Source organism: Chiloscyllium punctatum, chromosome 48, assembly GCF_047496795.1.
Source record: "Chiloscyllium punctatum isolate Juve2018m chromosome 48, sChiPun1.3, whole genome shotgun sequence".
In the NCBI taxonomy this organism is placed as follows: domain Eukaryota; kingdom Metazoa; phylum Chordata; class Chondrichthyes; order Orectolobiformes; family Hemiscylliidae; genus Chiloscyllium; species Chiloscyllium punctatum.
Genome location: NC_092786.1, coordinates 42225595 through 42249787, shown reverse-complemented (window position 1 = coordinate 42249787; position 24193 = coordinate 42225595). Strand labels below are relative to the sequence as shown.

The 24193-nt window shown below is 39.8% G+C and overlaps 1 protein-coding gene across 1 annotated transcript in view; it reads right to left on the bottom strand.

The window, feature by feature from the left end:
* Positions 1-24193, bottom strand: part of LOC140468936 (WD repeat-containing protein 72-like) — a 300146-nt gene that overhangs the window by 177963 nt on the left and 97990 nt on the right. The window contains exon 14 of the mRNA XM_072565060.1: positions 11619-11845. Coding sequence (XP_072421161.1) covers positions 11619-11845 — 227 coding nt within the window. The remainder of the gene's footprint in view (positions 1-11618; positions 11846-24193) is intronic.

Below are 24193 nucleotides of genomic sequence, written 5' to 3'. Positions count from 1 at the left end.
GCATTTACAAAATATAATCCTCAAACCAAAGTCTTAGTTGTTCCCCTCAGTTTCACTCGGTTGCCAATTTCATATTAGCACTGTTTGCACCTATTGTTCTCTTTGACGGGCCCTACACCCACTAGGTGTTCCCATTGTCTGAGGTTGCTTCTGGACAGACCTTAACTAGCTTTCCAATGCTACCTGGCTAAGCACTTCAATCACAGGATGTTTGTCGAACTAGCCTTTGTACCACAGCAAACTGAATTTCTTTATTAAAGTAAAAGCAAAATACTGCAAACACTGGAAATTTGAGGTAAAAACAGAGAGTGCTGGAGAAATGCAGCAGGTCTGGCAAATCTGCAGAGAGAGAAACAGAGTTAATGCTTCAAGCCCAATATGAATTCTTTGAACCGAAAAACTGCGCGTGCTGGAAATCAGAAACAAAAACAAAAATTGCTGGAAAAACTCAGAAATCTGGCAGCATCAGTGGAGAGAAAGTAGAGTTAACATTTCGGGTCCAGTAAACAGGAATTCAGGGTATTAGACCTGAAATGTTAACGCTGCTTTCTCTCTATAGATTCTGCCAGATTTTTGAGTTTTTCCAGCAATTTTTGGTTTTGTTTCTGACTTCTTTGAAACTGAAGAGAGAGAGACTCTTCTGAAAAAAAATATTGCCTTCAAAACATTAGCTTTGCTTCTCTCTCCACACAGTATGCCTCACTTGCTGAGTTTTCTTTTTTATTGCACTTCCTTGTTCGTGCAATTTAATGTGAGCTTCAGTGGAAATGAAAGGTAAACAATTGAACCCAAAATTCTGTCTGTCTGAGCCAAGGTTTCCTTTGTTTATGGTTTGAATACAAACAGCAAAAAAAGATTTTCTGCTCTGGCTTTTGTATATCTCCCAGCTGATTAGAGTATTGACATGAGCAGCTATAATATGTGAACAGAATATAGCTGCAGATCACCACTCCAGGTCAGCAGGGAGTTTGATAAAGGACATATGTAAAAAAAAATGACATAAAACACTGACTGGAATTTCACAACTGCAGGCTTGTTAAATAGCTTTCCATGATGCACCTTTTCCAATGTCAAGATTAATTTCTCATATCATCATAAAGTATAACTGCCTTCTGTGATTCCACATAATTAAATGCAGATTATGAATGAGAATGAAGTGGTAACAAAGCACCCTTTAACATGCAAGAGTGTATTCAATCTTTGTCTGTTTCATTAAAGAGTTTTGACTGTATGCTTTGGATGCTGAAAGAGCAATTCATATAGTTCACCAGTTTGCTTACTCCTCCCTTTCAGATGATTACAGTTGCAGTTCTCAGGAGTTTTATTACAGGCAAGTAACTGTCTTGTTCTTGCCTCACCATGATACTTACCTGCGAGAGGAACGAACGTTCTGAACACAGATACCTGAGAGAGAGTTTGAAGGCTGGAAAATCTGTAAGCCATTAGAGATTCAACTGGCATAATAAACAACAAAAGGCCCACACTAAACATTCAATATCAGAGCCCATGGCCGACAGTTGCAGACTGGTGTGTTCCCAGGTCCGGGACTACATGCTGACGGATGCAGTAAAGCTCAGAGCTGCTACAGGAAAGGTGCAATGGAGAAATGGACAAAACCCCTCAGGCTGTCTGTCTGACACAGAATGAATTTTGTAAGTATTAAGTGCAAAGGTAGTGCGTAACATACAGAAATGGATTTGGCTTGCACCTACATAGTCTTAACTTTTAACATTTATATAAGGTAATTTTTTTAATAAAATATAATTTTGGGAAAAGAACTGAATATCTGAAACCAATGTTTTTTCTGTTTCTGAGTGTTGTCTTATACAATGCAAAAAAAAGCCTTTAAGCAGGCAGACAACACCTACTTTTGACATTAGCACAACCGTCTAAATAACCATTTTCAGAAAAAAAGCAGAAGATCTGCCTGATGGTTTTCATCGAAATCTATTAGAGGACCAACATTATTCTTTGTGGTTTGCACTAAATATTAAATTAATAAAATTAGGGATTGAATTTTCAAGATGAATGATAATGACTTTCCAATCAGATTCTTGATGACATTACAAAGAACACCTAACCTCCAGGCAAAGCATAATTTACTGCACATAACACTGCTGCCACCTGCACATCCTTTATAGCTACTGCTAAAATGCACTTCTATATTTCAGTTCTAGTAATGTAATAAAGGTCTAAGAAAAATCAAATTTTAGAACTGATATCCTTCAACTTGTGAACCTCTACAAGCCCTTGCAAGTGAGGACCGCACAAGGTTTCTGCTTTGATAAAATTTTCTATTTTTCATTACACCCAGTTTAGGACGATGTTGTACAATGCATGGAGACAGTAAGGACTGCAGCTGCTGGAAGCCAGAATCAATAGATGTAAAGCTGGAAAAGCACAGCAGGTCAGACAGCATCCGAGGAACAGGATAGTCAATGTTTTGGACTGAAACCCTTCTCTTTTACAACACATTGTTGATGTCCATAGCTTAAAAGAGAAATTCTATGTAATTGCATCTTAAAACTAAAGCAGGAATGAACTGCTTTGAGAGTTAGGTTTTATTAGTGGGACAAGATGTTGCCATGGTGATTCTGTGGGTTTTGCATAGTAGTACACTGGAGGCTCAGTGGAGTGCCACAAAGATCGGTGCTGGGTCCACTACTGCTCATCATTTATATAAATGATTTGGATGTGAGCTTAAGAGGTTTGTTCGTAAGTTTGCACACGACATCAAACTTGGAGATGTAGTGGACAGCGAAGAATGTTACCTCAGATTACAAAAGGATCTTGATCAGATGGGCCAATGGGCTGAGGGGTTGCAGATGGAATTTAATTTAGATAAATGCGAGGTGCTGCATTTTGGGAAAGCAAACCTTAGCAGGACTTATAGACTTAATGGTAAGGTCCTAGAAAGTGTTGCTGAACAAAGAGACCTTGGAGTGCAGGTTCATAGCTCCTTGAAAGTGGAGTCGCAAGTAGATAGGATAGTGAAGAAGGTGTTTGGTATGCTTTCCTTTATTGATCTGAGTATTGAGTACAGGAGTTGGGAGGTCATGTTGCAGCTGTACAGGACATTGGTTAGGCCACTGTTGGAATATTGCGTGCAATTCTGGTCTCCTTCCTATTGGAAAGATGTTGTGAAACTTGACAGGGTTCAGAAAAGATTTACAAGAATGTTGTCGGGGTTGGAGGATTTGAGTTACAGGGAGAGGTTGAATAGGTTAGGGCTGTTTTCCCTGGAGCATCAGAGGCTGAGGGGTGACCTTATAGAGGTTTATAAAATCATGAGGGGCATGGATAGGATAAATAGACAAGATCTTTTCCCTGGAGTGGGGGATACCAGATCTAGAGGGGCATAGGTTTAGGGTGAGAGGGGAAAGATATAAAAAAAGAAACCTAAAGGGCAACCTTTTCACACAGAAGGTGGTATATGTATGGAATGAGCTGCCAGAGGAAGTGGTGGAGGCTGGTACAATTGCAACATTTAAATGGCCTCTGGATGGGTTTATGAATAGGTAGGGTTTGGTGGGATAGGGGGCCAAGTGCTGACAAATGGAACTAGATTGGGTTGGGATATCTGGTCGGCATGGGAGTTGGACTGAAGTGTCTGTTTCCATTTTGTACATCTTGCTGACTCTATGACTAAAGGCCATATGCTTGGCTAACAGTGGGTCTTTTATATTCGTCTAAAAAAGATGTTTGCCTGAACAACAGGCATAATATTGAAGCCCTCTGAGAAATGATTTAATGCCACCTAAATTCAATTAGTTATTTTTGGGTTTCTCTTTACAACAAATCCTACATCAAGTATCACACATGAGATTCCTTATGGTTATAATCTTTTAACTACCTGCTCCTGCATGGACTGCAGCTGGAGTTAAAGAACTCACCTAGTGTTCTTTAACATGACCGCTAAGCTCTCAGTTAATTGTACCTCACTGGATGTTCATTGACTGGGCTATCTTAAATGGGATTCAAACCCTCTGAAGTAACTCCACAGAGGCTGGTATTCCATCACCAAGTCACCCTTTATTTACATGTAGAGAGTACCTGACACTGATCCAGCTCCCTCAGAGTCAGCTGTCAGAGTGATCTGGATGTTTGACATGCCTGTTTATATCTGTCAGCCAGGGCTCCCTGATTGGGGCTGTTAACCTGGTCCAATCAGGGAACTCATAGAACACGAAATCCACTTGGCTGACCTAATTACAATCACTACATTTGCCCCCTCTGATCCAAGGACACAGGTCTTTTTTGTTGCTGTTGTTCCTCCCGGGTCAGGCTCTGCCAACTCTGCCGTGGATACAGCCAGCGTATAATGCGCAGTAGCTCACTTCTTGAACCCAGAGTGTCTCGGAAGAAACTCATTCTCTTCTTCAGGTAGCAAAGGCATCAAGGCACTGTGTCCATCTCAGATTCCGAGGGATCTTCAATGCTTGATGGAGAGGGAGAAGCTGTGGGTTCTGGAACAGTCAGAAAGGCTGTCGAGGAACCAGGCACGTTTTACGAGTTTGCACTTGTTCAGGACCATCGTGCCTACCCGAACTTAATATACCACCAGCCCGACTGATGAACAAGTATCAGTTACTTCCTGTGGTGAATCCACCTGATAAGTTGATTAATCCAGGACATCAAACATTCACATTTAAAACTGGAATGTTAACAATCATGAAGATTGTGCAGGGATGACAATTTTCAGGGTACTCTTTTCCAAACATATTCCAGAGACAAGGAAAGCAAGCTCTAACCCCCCTACTGAAACCACCTTGGTGTTACACAAAGTCTCATTTCTGCTAGGTATGTGGGTCGCTTTGGAGAATTAAATAGGAAATATTCCTCCAGCTTCACTCTCCACTGTGCACTGACTGCCAACTTTATTCATGAACATAGTTACAAGGCGCTGCAGCATCTGCAGGCCTACAAAAGGAATGGCTGAGGCAGCAGCCATCTGTAACATTGGTGCTTCAACTCTGAACATCTGTGAGAAACACAGAGCAGCAGCTAGGACCCAGCAAGGGGCTTAATTTGATGATAAAATTACAGCGCGAGTACAAAACCATACAATTACAACTCATTCCAAGGGAAACCTAAAGATTTTCTTATATAAATCAACACAACAAAAAGCAGGTTACCAACTACAAGAACCAAATATTGATTTCTTTTTTGTGTGGTGCAGTAAAGCATCTTCCTGCTATTTGGTTGCTGTCAAAGACACTGTTTAACAGCTGGAGTCAAATTGCACTATTTACAACAAGAGCTCCTGTCAAGTGGACTATAAGTGTTCTCTCACCATACTATTCAAATGTTGCTTCACCACAAAAAAAACAGATCGACCTCACCTCAATTGGAGCACGGTCCATGCAAAACACTTTTCATAGCCCACCAAAGTATTAAAGCGTTCTTATATTTCATGAATGAACTGTCTTAAATGTGTTTTGTTTAAATCACTCATTCTAAGTCACAAAAGCCCGACAGGAATACCATGTGCCTTACTTTAGCTGGATTTGTTACACTGCATTAAAGCAGACACTGTCCATCACCCCTCATTCCACTGTCACTTGAGAGATCTGTGGCACGTGCACTAACAAAGGCAGAGTTGAAAAAGTCAAAGCTGCGTGAAATCAAAGTTTTCTTCCATTGTACTTACAGCCAATTGTTGGGAAAATGGTTGCAGACAAAAGCGAAAACAAGCTCTGAATGAGGATTTATTCTGCTGGCCGTTCAGCTTTTGTCTGGTGAAAGTAGCCCTTTGATATTCCATTGCTGTGGTGTATATAAATAATCACACATTTGTCTGCCTTCAGCAACATTCTTAGTGTTTTGGACTGTTTTCCTTCTGGGGTTAATCCTTTCACTGATTAACACACTTTGCAACATTTTTACTGTGATGTGTCCCAGTTTGTGACTCACACACTGTTTAAAATTAATTGCTCTTTTTTACTTTTAGAGACATCCTTATAATCTGAATTTTTAATTAAAAAATCCTTTGGAATGTGTTTAAGCAGGACAGCTGCTGTATAAGAATACACTAAGGTGTTTGTGTAAAGGTGATTGTTGGTGTGGTGGCTGGAAAAACACTACGAGATGATTAAAACCTTTATGCTTCTGTAGACTCAAAAACTAAACTCTCACAAGAACTCAGCAATTCGAACCTTTTTTATGTTAAAGTCTTCAGTAGAACACATACAATCCTCGACTTTTTTTCTTCAATGATTGAACATACTGATAATAAACACATCACTAATAAACAATCTATTGAGCACAAAAATAAAACAAAAACTTTCAATCCTCAATGAGGGTCACTGGACTCGAAACGTTAACTCTGTTTTCTCTCCACAGATGCTGCCAAACCTGCTGAGTTTCTCCAGTAACTTCTGTTTTTGAGTAATATATTAAGCACAATCATTTTAACGTGATGAACAATTGATGAGCATACACACAATATAACCTTTAAAACAATACAAATTCAGCCAGCAGAGATTTCTATTGGTCATAGTCTTAAGTTTTATTGTTAGGATAATGCAAACTTTCAAGTTTTGCATTGATGTGATAAAGTCTGACATGAAATGTTAAACGCTGCATGTATGGCCATATTTGATACATAAACAATTGTTTAAAAACAATAATTTCATTAACACTTCAGTGACACTGCACAAGAAAAGGAATGCCAGTTTGATCAGTAGACAGCTTTGTTTGATGGACTGTACCCTTGAGGATATCCCAATTGATATCTGCAGGCAACCTCCCTGCAGCAGAGGCAGAATTTGAGCTATTTCTAGAATATCCTTAGCAAACATATTCCATAAACATACCAAGGGTTGATCATGACCAGGTACAATCTCCAACCTTGTCCATCCATACTGCACTGCTCAGTTATGGGGAGATGTTCTCCAGATATGTCCATTCCCCATGTGGCTGCTATGCCATGTGCAATCATGGAATCCCACTTGGCCCATCATGTCCACACCGAACCTCCCATCTAGACCCGCACCCTCTACCCTATCTTTGTAACCAGAGTTTTGGTTCCTTGTTCTTGAAACACAGAAAGTTAGCATGAGCTGCCCATGGCCATGCATTCCCATGGCTAGTCCACATGGCCTGCACACCCCTGAACACTATGGGCAATTTTAGTATGGCCAATCCACTCAACCTGCACATCTTTGGACTGTGGGAGGAAACCAGAGCGCCCACAGGAAACCCACCAAGACATGGGGAGAATGTGCAAACTCCACATAGACAATCGCTCAAGGATAGAATCGAATCCAGTTACCTGGTGCTGTGAGGCAACAGTGCTAACCACTGCTATTAACAGGGGTTTAAGCGCCGATGTGCACTATTAGCTGTCTGCAGACTCAAGGACCTCCTTTTGCCCACCATCTCTTAGTGACTTCCTTCTCCAACCTAAGTTGACATGTTGCGCAAGGTTCAGAAAAACATTGTCTACTCTCCCTTTTATTTCGGCATCCCTTTAAATTCAGCTTTGGGCAATTTTTGCCAGCACCATGGCCCCTGCACATGCTGTCCTTGATGCGGAGTAATTATAGACAAAAGGCAGAGGTGTAAAAACATGAATGTTATTCAAACATTCCCAACTGTGCATCCACAGTGCTTTGAAGTAGGGAATCTCCAAAGGATCGCCACCTCTGAGTGAAGAAATGCCTCCTCATCACAGTCTTAAAGAATCGATTTCCTATCCTGAGACAATGTCCCCTGACCTCTTGACTCTCTAGTAAGGGGAAACAACTTCGCATTTACCCTGTCAAGCCTCCTTTGGTCCAGATGTGTTTCAAAGATAGCACCTCTCATTTAGTTTAGCCTCCAGAGAGAACTGATGTGCCGAACTCTCAACATGGAACAACTCTCTTACCCCAGCAATCAACTAGTGAAGCATCACTGCTCCACTCCCAACGTTTACAGAACTTTCACAAAAGAAGGAAGCAAAATGCACTGTACCCCAGGACTGGTTTTATCAAACCCCTGTATGATTGTTGCAAGACTTCTTCACCTTTACACTCCAATTCTAGTGCAATAAAGTATCTGACTTCCTAATAGCTCGCTGCCATGGGCAGCTCATGCTAACTTTCTGTGTTTCAAGAACAAGGAACCAAAACTCTGGATGCACCGAACCGAATTTCATCAAAAGTTGGATGAGTGCCAATTGCAGGGAGCGTCTCAGAGCCTATGAGCTCTGGTGAGTTATCTCATACTGTCTGGGATCTCCTCATTGATGCTTCTGGAGACATGGTGCATGCACACAGTTGGCTATTGTATGCTCATCAATGGAATAGACACTTGTCACTGCCAGGGCTTCCCAGGATATCCACCACCAGGGCCATATTTAATATCAAGCCATACAGCAGGTCAATTACGATCAGCCATGAATACCCTTCCACAGTAACAGATAGTGTCATCGAGTCATAGAGATGTACAGCATGTTAGTGGTAGGGAAACGAAAAGTCTGGGGACAGAATCTCACATTCGTAAATATATTACTATTTTATATTATCACCTGTCATTGTAACCACAGCTATAAGAATCAAACTACACAGGCAACCTGTTCTTAGCATCATCCCATGTCAGAACTATGTCTAAGGGAGTGCTAAACTTCCTTAATGCCCAGCATAGCGTAACATCTTCACATTGTTCTATGTGGGTGCATCACATGGTGGAAAGCCTTTAAATGGTTGGAAACCTTAACTTGTATTGAACCACAGAAAAAGCAAAACAAAAGAAAAGCTGAGAAGAACATGGGGCTGTTTGCCTTTGGAGCAACAATAAAATTCTAGTCAATGAATGATCGCTTCAGCCAACTCTCACCTTTTGAAAGCACTGCCTGTTGGTGGTCCCAGACCAACCCAAGGATTGCAAAGGGATCCTAGGCCACAGTGAGTGAGGACCTGATGGGGTGATGAGAGAGGAGGCAAGGGTGGGCGACCAATGGACAATAGTGCCTGCCCAGTGTTGGGTCCTTCAATTGGGCACTGACAGCCCAATGGCAAGGTATCCCACTGGCAAATTGCTGCCAAGGTTGTGGGAGACCAATGCAGCCTCCACTTAATCCCTGAACCACTGTTGGATTTATGGGTGCCAGGGGGCTCAGAATAAAAGCCTAATCAACACCCTGTCAGAGGCCATTGAGAATTGGCGGAGGCTTACCCATTGAATCATTGATTAGAATCATAGAGTCCTATGGTGCAGAAAGAGGCCATTCAGCCAGGTACAGAGATTTATCTGGCACCTCTCCCATAAGGAGGTAGGTATAGCTACATGTTTCCCACAATGGTGAGCTGCATTAAATCCTCATGGGTAGCAAAACAACAGGCATGAACCTGTTGAGCAAAATGGATTATGGATGTACTGCAATCATTTTTGAAGGTGCTGAGATTTTCAACTCACATGATTTATCTTCCCACGTCACAATTAAACTCTGATTGACATCAACAACCATGCTTAAAGATGATAAAAATTGTCTAACAACACAAGGATTATCTCAAGAGTTCAAAACAGTTAAACTCTACCATCATAAATGTGTACACACTTAGATTTCAGCAGAAGTCAGTGGGATCAATGCACCTGCCCGCATGTCCATTGATTGATAATTATCAGTCCTGGCAATATTATCCAGTCTAAGTTTTAAAAGCAATACAGATGCTATGACTCAATAAAGTATCAACAAGTGTTCACTCATATTTAAAAGAAGAATTTTAAAAGAAAAAAATAAAATCATTAGTGATGGATAATATTACGGATTTTATTGTCAGAGTGAAATACAGTCAGCATTCATTACATTTATCTTTGACTGCAGATTTTTGGAGAACTCTTCCACTACGACCTACAGTTAATGGAGAGCTTAAACAGGGGAGCAGAAGTCTGTGTGAAAAAGTGAGCAACAGTTTGTCCCTAAAGCCAATTTGATTGAAGATGCTTACTCGGGTATGCAGAATCTAATCCAGGTAAATTGGAATTTTAATTTCTTGTCAATTTCAGGTCAAGAAAGTGAAATAAAGAGAGTGAAATAAGATGGGACGAAGACAAAGGTGAAAGACCAGGATGAAAGAGACAGGAACAGAATTAAAATAAACAATTTTATTCATTTATTTTTTTCAAAATCTCCAACAATAACTAAATCTCAGGGAATGAGAAACTGCACTTGTGAAGCTGAATGTTCAGTGTGTTTACAATTAAGACATACTTTACATTTAAAAAAAACATTTCCCCTTTAAGAAACAATCCCCAATTTTTGGGGGGCAGATTTGGTGACTATACATTGAGCAAGCATTAACAGTTTCACACCCTTTGTTTGTTCGAATGCTGAGATTTCCAAAGCGATCCTGTTAGAATACAGGTTTTGGAGGAGTATGGAACCACAGACAGCAACTTCCTGAACTCTGCATTTACGTGCACATGTGCACATGATGGAGGGTGCTGTCTGATTTACTCCCTAACATTGGTGATGCCGATAGCCTTGTCATTATTCTTGCTGCAAAACCAGGTCAAAGAAACTTTCCCAGCATCAGAATTCAGGATGTTTGTAGTCTCAAACTTGAGAGATTACCCATGACCTCTACTGAAACAGATGCAGGATCTGTAACAGATCTTGCCATCAGAAAGTTCAATGAGAAACACAGAAATTCAACAACAGGCCGATCGCACCTTGTACCCTTAAAATTGGTCATACCTATAAACTTGCAAATTCTCTAATTCACTATGAGTAACACCTCAGGATAAATGGACTTCATAATAGTCAATCTCAGAGTTGATCATCACATCAAGAGATCCAGTTTATCATTAATAGTATCATATCTGTCACAAACGGCTTCCACTGTTTCACAGAATCTGAAATTTACAGGCAGTTACAATCTCTATACTTTTATGTGCATACAGTTGCCTATTGAAAATAATAGCAAAAAGCAACATGACAGATTCATGGATGCATACCATATTCTGCCGAACACAAAATACTTTTAGAAACTACTTAAGAGAGGAACAGATTGTATTTAATTAACTCAGTAAGACTTTACCTCTGTAAGAAATATTTAGGAGAACCGACGATAAGCCAGTCAAATGGAGCAAATCTTATTTGGTGGAGGGCCGGAGGACGTTGAAATAAAATAATAACCTTTAGTTTCGATTGAAGATAATATGAAATAATATTAAATATATTTGAGGAGAGGTGAAGTGGTAACCCAGAACCTCAATGTTCTGTGGACATTGGGTCTAATCCCGCCATAGCAGATGGTAGAAATTAAACTCAATAAAAATATGGAATGAAAAGGTTGGTCTCATGGCAACTAGGTAACCACTGCTCATTATTGTAAAAACCCATCTGGTTCACTAATGTTCTTTAGGGAAGGGAATCTGCTGGCCTGGCCTTCATGTGATTCCAGATCTACAGCAATGTGATTGAAACTCAACTGCCCTCTGGGCAATTAAGGATGGGTGATGCCCATGCAGCATGATTGAATAACCAGATGTCAGGTTTTGAATTGGCAAAGGCGCGTTCACCATCCCAGCATCAACACTACTTGTTAGCTTTCCAATGTAAACACAGACTTTTAAAAAAAACTTAACAGTGGATACCTTAGAGTTATTTCTATTAAAGTAACTTCAATTACCTTCTCGGAAGATTTGGAGCTTTCTGCAGTTTGGAAAGCAGGTGAAGAGGAGCTGAATTTGAAAGAGCCAGATTGTTTGTAGGTGGTGTTCTTCTTCTTGATTGGATCTGGAGGTCTAACTCCCAGAGATATTGAATCCATAACATTCACGAATGTAGATGATGTGTCATCACATGAAGCAATGATTGCTTTTGCAATATCACCAGTCTCATGACGATCAAGAGTACCTACCGAGGGAGTTAAGAACGTTGGCAATGTAATAACAAAGCATTTTCACACAGACAGCTCACTTTCTTCCCACTGTATACTGATGTGAGGACACTTTTTTGGGCCCACTGACAGACTAGGTTGACAAGCAATCAGCATTCAATAAATAAATAAAATGTCACTAATACATCTCAAACAATAACTATGTCTTATGGAATGAGATTCCACACTTGTAAAACCTAATTTGAGCCTATTCTCATATTATGTCAGTTGATTATGTTATGAACCATCGCCAGAGTCCTCACACACCATGCAGCAGCTCCCTCATTACAGAGAGATGACTGGTAGTGAGCTTAGTCTGAAGGTCACCATACCTCAGGTACGGGGAGAGGTTGAGAAGGAGAGTCCTTCATGGTAAACTCTGCTGGTGCATGAATTGAACTCACACTTTTGGCATGACCGATCTACTGTCAAGCCACTGAGGTAAATCTGTGACCCCCCCACCCCCAACTTATTCATGTTATAGTGTATGTTAAAAGGGAGATTTTATCAGGCTTTCTGTCTGTGTCGAGTCCGGATTATGATTTCTAATGCTTCAAGCCCCATCTCTGCAACTGTGTGCAGTGGCTTGAGGATCTGCACTGGGAAATTCCTACAGTATCCAACCCTAGAATAAAACAGTTCTTAGACTGCTGTCTCACTAATGCATCAGGATCCATTTCTAACCCAGGAAATGGATTGAAAGCCACTCCTGCTCTTGTGGATGCAGCACACACCCACTCCTGGATTTCACGTTATTCCGTGTGGAATCCCAAAGCTTCAGTTTCAGTGGGACAATGACACTGAACACTGACAAGTACCTTTACAAAATGCAAAATCTTCTCTTTCATTAAGTTCCGTCACCATTGTTGAGTTCTGGAGCAAAACAGCATTGCACTGATTTATAGAATCATAGAGTCATACAACATAGATACACAGTCTTTGGTCCAACCAGTCAACACCAACAATGTTCCCAAACTAAACCAGTCCCACTTAGAATCATAGACGTGTCCAACATGGAAACAGACCTTGCATTTGGCCCATATCCTTCCAAACCTTTTCTATTCATGTACTTATCTTGATGTCTTTTAAATGTTGCAACTGTACCAGCATCTACCGTTTCTTCCACACACTAACCACTCTCTGTGTAAAAAAGCTGCCCCTCAAGTCATTTTTATATCTTTCTCCTCTCACCTTAAAAATATGCCCCTGGTTTTGAATTCCCCCACCCTATGGAAAAGACTCTCACTAGTCACCTTCTCTATGCCCCTCATGATTTCATAAACCTCTCAGGTCACCCCTCAATCTCCAGCTCAAAAAGCCCCAGTCTGTCCAATCTATTTTTATAACTCAAACCCTCCAATTCTGGCAGCATTCTGGTAAATCTTTTCTGAACCCTCCCTAGTTTAATAATATCCTTCCTATAGCAGGGTGACCAGAACTGCACACAGGACTCCAGAAAAGGCCTCACCAATGTCCTGTACAACCTCAGCATGCCATCCCTACTCCTATATTCAATAGTCTGGGCAATGAAAGCAACATGCTAAATAATCTACAGAACCACTCTGTTTAACTGTGATGCAAATTTCAAAGAATTAAGTACCTGAATCCATAGGTCGCTGTTCTGCAACACTACCCAGGGTGCAACCATTAATTATACAAGTCCTGCCCTTGCTTGTTTTACCAGAATGCAATACCAAGCATTTATCCAAATTAAATTCCATCTGCCACTCCTCAGCCCATTGATCCAGCTGATCAAAATCTTTGTAAAACTTACATAACCTTCTTCATTGCCCACTATGCCACTAATTCTGGTATCATGCGCAAACTTATTAATGATGCCTCTTATATTCTCATCCCCCCAAATGGTTTATATAAATGACAAACAGATGTGAACACAGCAGCAATCCCTGTCAAAACACCACTGGTCACAGGCCTCCAGTCCAAAAACAACCCTCCTCCACCACCACCCTCTGTCTCCTACCATCGAGCCAATTTAGCATCCAAATGGTAAGCTCACTCTGAATCCTATATGATCTAATCAGTAGTTGATGATTTACTCATGAAAGCCCTTAATAACGTTTTTCTTTGCTGGAAATGATCAAGGCAGGACTTCTGAGTTTACTTGGTGTGAAGTATGATGAGCTCGGAGTATGCCGATAGCTATGTTGCATGTGTCCTTGTAAAGTATCTGCCTTCCTCAACATCAACATCCTTCATCTTGATCAACACAAACATAAAAAGGGAATTATTAGTGCTCTAGTGGAATGTTATCACAGACGTCTTAATGGTCAGCTTAAAAGTGCTAGCACAGGAGCCTTGGGAACAAGGCAGGTGCATTAGACAATAATGGACATCATTGTTGGACAAAATGTATATCTTTGTTGGATATACATCATTGGTGGATTTAAGGAGATAACATACACATGAGGCAGAGTTGGAAAGAAAAAATGTTATTGCTCAATAAACATCTTCTAAGATACGCTCCTAAATCTAATAAAATTTTAATGCTCCATTTTATAGTGATGCTCCATTTCAGTGTTATATTCTTCTGCCACCCCACCAGAAAAAAAACCTCCTGTTATTTATAGTGCAATTGTCCTGTAAACATTACACTACGCAGAGTCAAACAATTGAGCTGTCATGTCACATACACCATGCCTGGTCACAAAAGGAATTTGCCAGGAGATGAATGTTTAACAATATTGTTCAATCACTTACTCCCTTTAATGTACTTAACAGCTATGCTCACTTTGCATTTTACATATTTCTCTTTCCATTTACTAATCTTAACTCTGCGTTTCTTGCAACTTGGAAATAACTTTGCAGTTTGTTTTACCTTGACGTCATTTGGCTGTGTCAAAAGGCAAACTGATCACTGAGCATTGCAATGAGCCATTTTGACCACTCGGAGTACAAATGGCAGATGTCATAGTAATATTTTAGAGTACACTGATCAGACCACAGCTCTGGAATTATACCACTTTCTGGTCACTAAAGCACAAAAAAACCTTCAAGTTTTAAATGGTGACATGGAAACAAATTCCTAGATTAATTGACTGAATTATGAGCAAATATTGCAGCAATGATGTATAAAATGATGTTACCTAGGCTGATTGGTAGAATGGGGTATTTTCCTCTGAGTAGACTTGGTCTCTATATTCCTTAGAATTTAGAAAAATGAGATAAGAACAATATAAAATTCTTAAAGGACTAGATAGATTAAACGTTGGGGGGATAATCCTTCTAGCTATGGAGTCTGGAAATAAAGGTCACAATCTCACAATAATGATGATTCGGAGATGCCGGTGTTGGACTGGGGTGTACAAAGTTAAAAATCACACAACACCAGGTTATAGTCCAACAGGTTTAATTGGAAGCACACCAGCTTTCGGAGCAACGCTCCTTCATCAGGTGATTGTGGAGGGCTCGATCGTAACACAGAATTTATAGCAAAAATTTGCAGTGTGATGTAACTTAAATTATACATTGAAGAATTGATTGTCTGTTAAGCCTTTCATCTGTTAGAATACAGTGTATACAGTGAATATCACTGTATTCTAACAGATGAAAGGCTTAACCGACAATCAATTTTTCAATGTATAATTTCAGTTACATCACACTGCAAATTTTTGCTATAAATTCTGTGTTACGATCGAGCCCTCCATAACCACCTGATGAAGGAGCGTCGCTCCGAAAGCTAGTGTGCTTCCAATTAAACCTGTTGGACTATAACCTGGTGTTGTGTGATTTTTAACTTATCACAATAATGAGTTAGACATTTAGGATTAAGATGAGGAGAAATTTTTTAGCTCAAAGGGATTTAGATCCTTGGAATTTGCTACTCCAGGGGGCTCTGGATTCTCGTATTTAAGTCTATTCAAGATAGAGATTAATAATATTCTAATACTCAGGGAATTGATGAAAATGCGAAAGTGGAGTTTAAGTTTAGTCTCTTGATCATACCAATGGCAGAGTGGGCTAGAAAGGTCCTGCTCCTATTTCTTACCTTATATTTTGTAGATAAAGTAATTCCAATCCAAGTCTGAATTTATTGTACCACACTGTTAAGAACACCATTTGAATCAATCAATCAAAAAGAAATCGATCGATTGATTTATTGTTGTCACACGTACCGAGATACAGTGAAAGCTGTTGTTTTATGTGCTGTGCAAACAGATTGTACCATACAAAGTGCATCAGGGTAGCAGAACAGAGTGCAGAGTACAGTGTTACAGTAACAGAGAAGGTGTAGAGAGACAGAGAGAGAGAGAGATTAGAATTAAAATTTGCAAGCCCCATTCAAAGTCTGATAACAGCGGGGAAGAAGCTGTTCTCAAATCTATTCACACATATATTCAACTTTTATGTCTTCTGCTCAAAGTAACTAGAGTTAAGACCACAACAGGAAACTAGTGCTAATAACCACTTTTTCACAAAACTCAAAGCAATATTAATAGCACTCAACATGATTCTGGATTCCTTTATTCTAACACTTCTTTGAATTCCAACCTCCACGGGCCCTAGCAGTAGAAATATATTTCCATAAGATCGTCTACTTAGCCTGACTTCCAAAATGATTTATTAACAAATCTCCAGTGTTAAATTTGACATTGAAGCATCAAAATCTAACTGCTTTTGTAAACAAGCCACAATAGAGAAAAGAAATAACAGTCAGCTGTAATTTAATTTTTTTGCCAATACCATAAAACACTGAATCACAGAAATCAAATTCTGGGAAATATTCCAAACCACTGGCCTGTCTGTTCATTATTCAGATGCAGATGGACTTGTCACCAGTTTCCTTTTTCAGTTCAGTTTTTGTCAAGTATTTTTGGCTATTGCCAAAGGAACTGTACTGGGGATCCACCAATTGTAAAAGACTTGGAAGGAACAACTTCACCAAAATTGACAATTGGAAGTTGCAGCCTTTTTCAAAATGGTTTCTAAGCTTACAAAGACACATATTAATCCTTGCAATAAAAATAAATGTGCAAGACTATTTATCAGAATAATGCACCAAAATAAGTATTTCTAACTTTATTAAATTAATTTTAACTTTGGCAATTTCTAACATGTCTCCCAGAAGCTTGACATAGGCTGTCAATCATGTTAAACTGCAGAGATGAAGAATGATGAAACAGATACAAATTAATTTAAGGAGGGTCTACACCACAAAGTGAAACATTAATCCATTTACAAACCAGCTTAAATCAGTAAAATATCATAAAATCATAAAATATCATAAAATTGTAAAATATTGGTGATATTTTATACTGCGATTTGTGGCATTAGTCAAATCAGCACAGCACACTCTACAGGGATCCTGGGCCTGTGCAGAAAAGGCAGATAAACTAACAATTAGTTTTACTACCAAGCCTGGCAGGCTCTCATCCTTCCTGGGGTGGGATTTCCAGCCTGGAGGGAGAAGTTTTGGTCCATGTTTCCTTAAACGTTGTGATCACTGAGAGAAAGTTAAATGTAACTCTGGCTGTGTACAATTAAAAGAGGGATAGCATTCCTGTTCATTTTGCTCCCCAGGCAGTGCTTTCAGAGAGTCGGGCAGCTTAGTTGGCTGGATGGCTGGTTTGCAATGCAACAGCCTGGGTTCAGTTCCTGCTCTGACTCAGGTTTCCATGATTTGTCCTGCTTTCTCAAGCCCCTCACCTGAGATGTGGTGACCCTTGGGTTAAACCACCACAAGTCATCTCTCTCTCTAATGAACAAAGCAGCCCAAGAACCCTCTCAGACTATGACAATGCTTAACTTTAGCATGCCTTCAAGGTATTGCATGCTTGTGACTGTAGAGTCACTGTTAAAGTGGAGTTTGTGAGAGACTGGATTTCTGGGGGGCATTTAACAGTGCAAGAAGTTGCTGTCTGATATGTTCCTTGACAACAATGAGCAGTGATAGTCGCAACGTTAAATCCAGCACAAGATCTGGGCTGATTTATCTCAATCATCTCAGATGGCAATATATCATTTTAGGTACCTATGTTGTAAAAACATCAAAATGATTGCACTGTTTGGGAAAGCGGTGAACAATTACAATGCAATTCATGGTGTGTGCGTGTGTATGTGTGGGTGTGTGTATGTCTGTGTCTGTGTGTGTGTCGGCATGTGTGTGTGTGCACGCACATGTGCATGTCTGTGTCTGTGTGTGTGTCTTTGTTTGGTGTGTCTGTGTGTATGCACGTATGTATGTGTATGTATCTGTGATTTGTGTGCCTGCGTGTGTGTGTGTCCATAGTTAGTGGGGATTTGTGTGTGACACTGTGCGTGTGGTTGTGAGTGTAGGTGTGAGTGTGTGTATGAGAGATCATGTGTGAGACTGAGTGTGTGTGAATCAGTGTTTTGTGTGCACGTGCGTATTTGCATATTGGCGTATGTATTTGCTTGTGTGTGTGTATAGTTAGGGGGGGGATGTGTTTGTGGGAGTGTGTACAAGTGAGGCCTCAAATTATGATAAGGACTCTGCAGGAAATAATGCTTTCAACCCAGATAAAAGGCAAAGCTGATTTTGACTCCAGTACCATTCAGAAACTCTAGGGCTGCTCATTACTCGGCATCACAAAGTAGTCATCGAATAATGTCAAAATCAAATTCACACAGTCACAAAAACTATATAAATTATTCACTGAAAGCAAGGGACTGGGCTTAAGCTTTGTGTATAAAATATACACCTTCGAAAACCATACAAATTGGCAAGCTTCAGCTGAAGTGGTGGAAGTGAGTTTTGATGCTTTCTGTTCATATCCAGCCCTAGGCATCAAATCAACGAGCAGCTGTTGGACCCCTTTGAAGAATTTACTACTTACAACTGACCGCTTGAAAGGGCCCATTTGAAAGGTATTCATTGCTGACATTTTCTATGTTCACCCATCAAAACAAACAGGCTGATATCACGACAACAGTTTAATACAATCAGTTCTTATTTAACAATGGGCCGCACTTGCTCATTCAGGGAGTGCTGGATGAGATGTCAATCTAAGTCTCTGCCTGCAAAAGATGTCATGGTGCTTTTCTGAAAAGGAGCAGGGGAGCTCTCTTGGGTGAACTGGCTGATAGCTATCCTTCAATCAACATCTTTAAAACAGATGATTGGGTCATTAACTCATGCTATTTGCGGGTTCTCTCTGTATGCAAATTGTCAGCTGCATTCCTGCTCTTTAAAACTACTTGAATGCATGGGATGTCCTGAAGGCATGAAAGTCATTGCATTGGCATCTTTGTGCCTTTTCATTTGCTTGACGCAATTTTAAATGTGCATATTTTCTAACTTTCCCTACTGTTTTCCTTACATTCAACATTTACAGCATCAATCGCAAAGTGGCAAGCCTTTCAGGACTTGTGAAAAAGCAGCAACTTCTCGACTGTAATTAATCTTCACCTATAACAAATGTTAATGTATTCATGTGTTGTGTCAAGCAGAGACCTATCCTTTGCTCTTCACAACATAACCTTCACAATGTAGCCAAGCCATTGAGGCTGCTGTGAGTCCACTCCTTTTGTCTATTAGCTGATTTAATTCTGTGCTTACTGAAACAATGGGTGAAAATGGTGCCTTCACGAATGTGACTCTCTTGATTGTTTGGCTCATTGTCACACTAAACAGTTGCTTTACCCATTTTTTGGTAAGGAGAGTGCAATTGTAATTTTTTTAGAATTATCTATTATGGGCGGCACGGTGGCACAGTGGTTAGCACTGCTGCCTCACAGCGCCAGAGACCTGGGTTTAATTCCTGCCTCAGGCGACTGACTGTGTGGAGTTTACACATTCTCGCCGTGTCTGTGTGGCTTTCCTCCTGGTGCTCCAGTTTCCTCGCATAGTCCAAAAATGTGCAGGTTAAGTGAATTGGCCATGCTAAATTGCCCGTAATGTTAGGTGAAGGGGTAAATGTAGGGCAATGGGTCTGGGTGGGTTGCTCTTCGGAGGGTCGGTGTGGACTTGTTCGGCTGAAGGGCCTGTTTCCACACTGTAGGGAATCTAATCTAATTTCCCTGATCTTTGGTTGCACCTGAGAACATAACTTCTGGAGAAAGTACATTGAGTAGCAGTTTAAAGTTAACACAGTTAGGCCCAATCCTCTCCTGAGAATGCAAAACAAAGTGTTTTTTTTCATCCTGTTAAATACTATTTTAGCTTCTGGAGACTTGTAAGAACAAGTGTGAACGGAGCATTTTTACAGGTCCACTGTGTTTGGCTCATGAATTGTGTTCTATTTAACAGATTCAAATCACAAACACCTTCATAGCAACATTGTCCATGCTTCAGCTCTTTCAATGAACCCTTCAAAGAGCAAAGAAAAATTCTTGTCACACCATCCCACCATTCTGTGAAAATGTGACAAAATAAAAGAGCATAATCGTTAGTCCGACTTTAACCCTTTACTTTAACCTTTGCACCTTTGTATCACTCATTTTCTTAGAAATTGATTTATTATAAATTTGAAAAACTGGAGAGCTGCAAAGCAAATAGTGAGGAATCCATGTAGATTTAACTCTTCCTTAAACTTATGATTCCAATTCTGAATAGATTAATCACTGCAGTAATTTTGACTATTTGCCTCTCTCAAGTGCACAAATTTCAGTCTGATGAGTAGCTCATGTTTTAAATGCCCATTTATTTCATTCATTTGATGAAAAGGAAGCGGAAGTGGGTGATGAGATTTTAAAAAATGATATTGATAAAGTTAGTATTACAATGATAAAAAATGTATCCTTAGTCAAGCTTGACAAATCCATGTTGTTCTTCTCAAGTGAATATTATCACACGCTCATATCATAATCATCAAACCTTCTGAGGGAAAATATGTGTTTCTAGCACTTACTTAAAATGCTGGACACAATTTTTCATGTTCTGCTTTCAACAAAGGCAATAAGATACAAAACGATCCAAGGTCTCACAATCAATCCTATCGCCAAAGAATCTTTCAGAAAAATTTTAAAAATGCACGAAAAAGAAGACAGTTCGCAATAGCCAGTAGTCAATCATGATGCCTGGTCACTCAGTCCAATTGAACAGACATCATTTATCATCAGTTACAGATGAAGTTCATCGTCTGGGCAGCAAGAACTCAACACACATCGACCTATTGTGCCCCTTCCTGACAAAACCATTTCACAGTTACTGCACTGTACTCCTGCAAATATATAGAAAGGCTGAAAATCTGTCCAAGACACCAGGCCCCTAAGGTAATAGAGTTAGTTAACTCAGGATCCTGATCACAAAACATGGAAACAATCAAGCTCATAAAAGCAAAAAGGAAGCAGTACAAGAAAATTACATTTTTTTGAACAATTATTCTGCTATTTACACACAGTCTCACAAAGTCCCAGTGTTTCAGCTGCCATTCTTCTGATACTGGATTAGGTACAGTTGCGGAAGGTGGATTATTAAATATGTACCCAGTCTTTACATTCAGAAAACCTGAGGCTACAGAGAATGCATTTAGAGAGATCAGTGACCACTATGACCTTGACCTGAGCTACAGCATAGCCTCCAGCACATGAAAGGCAACTGCAGGATTTATCAGCAGGGCCACATTTGCCCACTCAAATCTAATTCTGACCAATGACCTGGAGAAAAATAGAGGGAGAGACAATGATAGCAACTGTAAATCACTAATATTTGCAAGGACAAAGGGGTCAAAATGAAGGAATTATGATCGTGTATAACAATAAGTCATGGATGACATTGGCCTTTTGAAAAAGAAATCTTTAAATCTTCAGAATATTTGATCTCAGAAATATTGGGCACCCAAACATTATAAGCACTTTTGAAGACAGCATGTTTTTAGATGTTAACCTGCTTAATTGGTTGCAGTGTCTGAAACCCCCCATCATTCCTGACTCAAATTTAGAATATTGGCATTTGTTGTGATGAGAAAGATTTCATGAACAATGAAAGCAGTATGACTTCAATCAGTCCCCTTGTTACACTAAAATCAAGTACAGTGGGACCCCTCCCCTCCAGGGAACCATCTCACAATGTGTAACACATATGCTAAGTAAGATAGTACTCAACCAATCACAAAATCACACTTTAAGAGTGACCAAGTAGTTCTATAAACACTTGATTTTTCAAGATTCTAATGTTCATTAGAAGCAGCCACTCCAACATGCAAGCCCTTAACATTAAAGCCAACCAGCAGGTCTGTGGATCATCACGCATGCAGACAAATACCTTTGAACTGAACTCTGTACAATCTTCCCATTGGTAGGTATAACTGTTAGACCCCATCGACCACCCCCTGAGAAAAGGAACAGGAAGTGACTTCACCATAGGAAATAACATCACCACAGGAAATGACATCACCAACCCAAAGAAACCCAAACATATAAATAGAAAGCAGGAATTTTCAGCATTGCTTCGCATGAGGTCCACTGAAGATGTTACCTAGTAAGGTAACAAAACATCTGGAAATGAACCTTTCAGCTCAGTGAACAAACCTACATCCAAAACCTCAACCTGAGCTACAAATCTTCTCAAAACTCAGTAAGGTATAACTGTCAAAAAACTGCGATCAGTCCACACATTAGATCCACACGATAACTACAATCTTTATTAATCCTATTAAAACTTGCTTGTAACGTGGCCCATAACTACATTCACTAAAGTCTTCAGGATTCTTAGAATGGTAGTCAAGAATCACACTTCCAACTGAGTATGAAGATGTCTGACATGGATCCTCTTCACTTCCACTTCAAGAAAACATTGGTTGACAGTCCAAAGCTAAACTGGACAATTTGGTAAATGAAGTAGCCCACAGCAGGTACACTTTACCAAAGTTATATTCTCATATGTACAAATTGTACATTTTACCTCCTACAAAAGCAGGAATCCCAGCAAAAAACATTTACAAAGGTAAAGTCTCAGCAATGTGCCAAATTTGAGACGGTGACAGTATTATCTCGAGATTACTAATCCAGAAACCTAGCAGATGGTGGAATTGGAATGCAATAAAACTCCAGAATTAAGAGTCTGATAATGACCATGAAACCATTAAAAGCCATCAGGTCCACTCATGTCCTTCAGGGAAAGAAACTGTCATCCTTACCTGGTCTGGCCTACATGTGACTCCAGACCCATATTAATATCGTTGGCCCTTAACTGCCCACTGAGCAACTAGGGATGCGCAGTAATGCTGGCTTGGCCAGCAACACTCACATTGAATGAATTAAATAAACTACAATGACATCTATTTAAGAATTTGGGGATTGCTATTGCTCCTCAGTGGCTTTGGATTGTCACTAGCCATTTTTTCTATTTATTAAGAAATATGTTTGAAAACAAAGTTAAGGAATGTGAATGAGTTAGAAGATATAGGGCTAGAGATACAACGTTTATGCAAAAAGCAACCGTGCTCTGCCAAATCTGTTCAGTGATCAAAATAAAATTAAATGAATAAAGTCTTTTACCAAGTTACTACACAACAAATGTTATTTGTAAGGTGTCAGGCTGGGTTCAGCAGTTACTGTCTGACTCAGATTCAGAAGGCAGTGGATACTAGTCCCACTCCAGAACCTTGAGCACCAATTCTAGGCCCAGTTCAGGCTGGAGGGAATGCAACACTGTCTGGGTGTCATTTTAAATGGAACATCAAATCTGCCTGCTCTCTAAAGTGGATATAAAGAATATCAATGGAGGCTGGTACAATTACAACATTTAAGAGACATTTGGATGGGTTTATGAATAGGAAGGGTTTGGAGGGATATGGGCTGCGTGCTGGCAGGTGGGACTAGATTGGGTTGGGATATCTGGTCAGCATGGACAAGTTGGACTGAAGGGTCTGTTTACATGCTGTACATCTCTATGACTCTATGACTCTATTTCTATTTGAAATGCTGGGGGGCTCTCTCTATGTTTTTTGGCTGATACTTATCCCTCAATCAACACCACTCACAGCAAATTAACAGATTAACCTCAATGTTATTTCTAGGATCTTTCTATATGGAAGTCAAAAATCGGCTTAATATCTGTACCCTCTAAACTGATGAACTTTTACTTTTTATTCTTCTTATTTATGACTTCTGCCGTTAATCTAGGTGCCATGGTATACAGACTTACAAAGCTTTTCACTGTATTTCTTTTGTAAAAATACATGTGACAATAAATTGCTATTCTATTCTGATTGGAAAAACTGCTGGCTATCTCAAGTGGAAACCAATTCAATGAGAGAGCTTAAACTTCATTACACATGTTCCATAATTGGTATACAAGAAGAGAAGGAAATTGCAAAATGCATGCATGATTAGCTGTTAAAATTTTGGCACATTAGTAATTGTCAGTTATATATCATCCATTGTATCATTCAATAGGCAGCTCC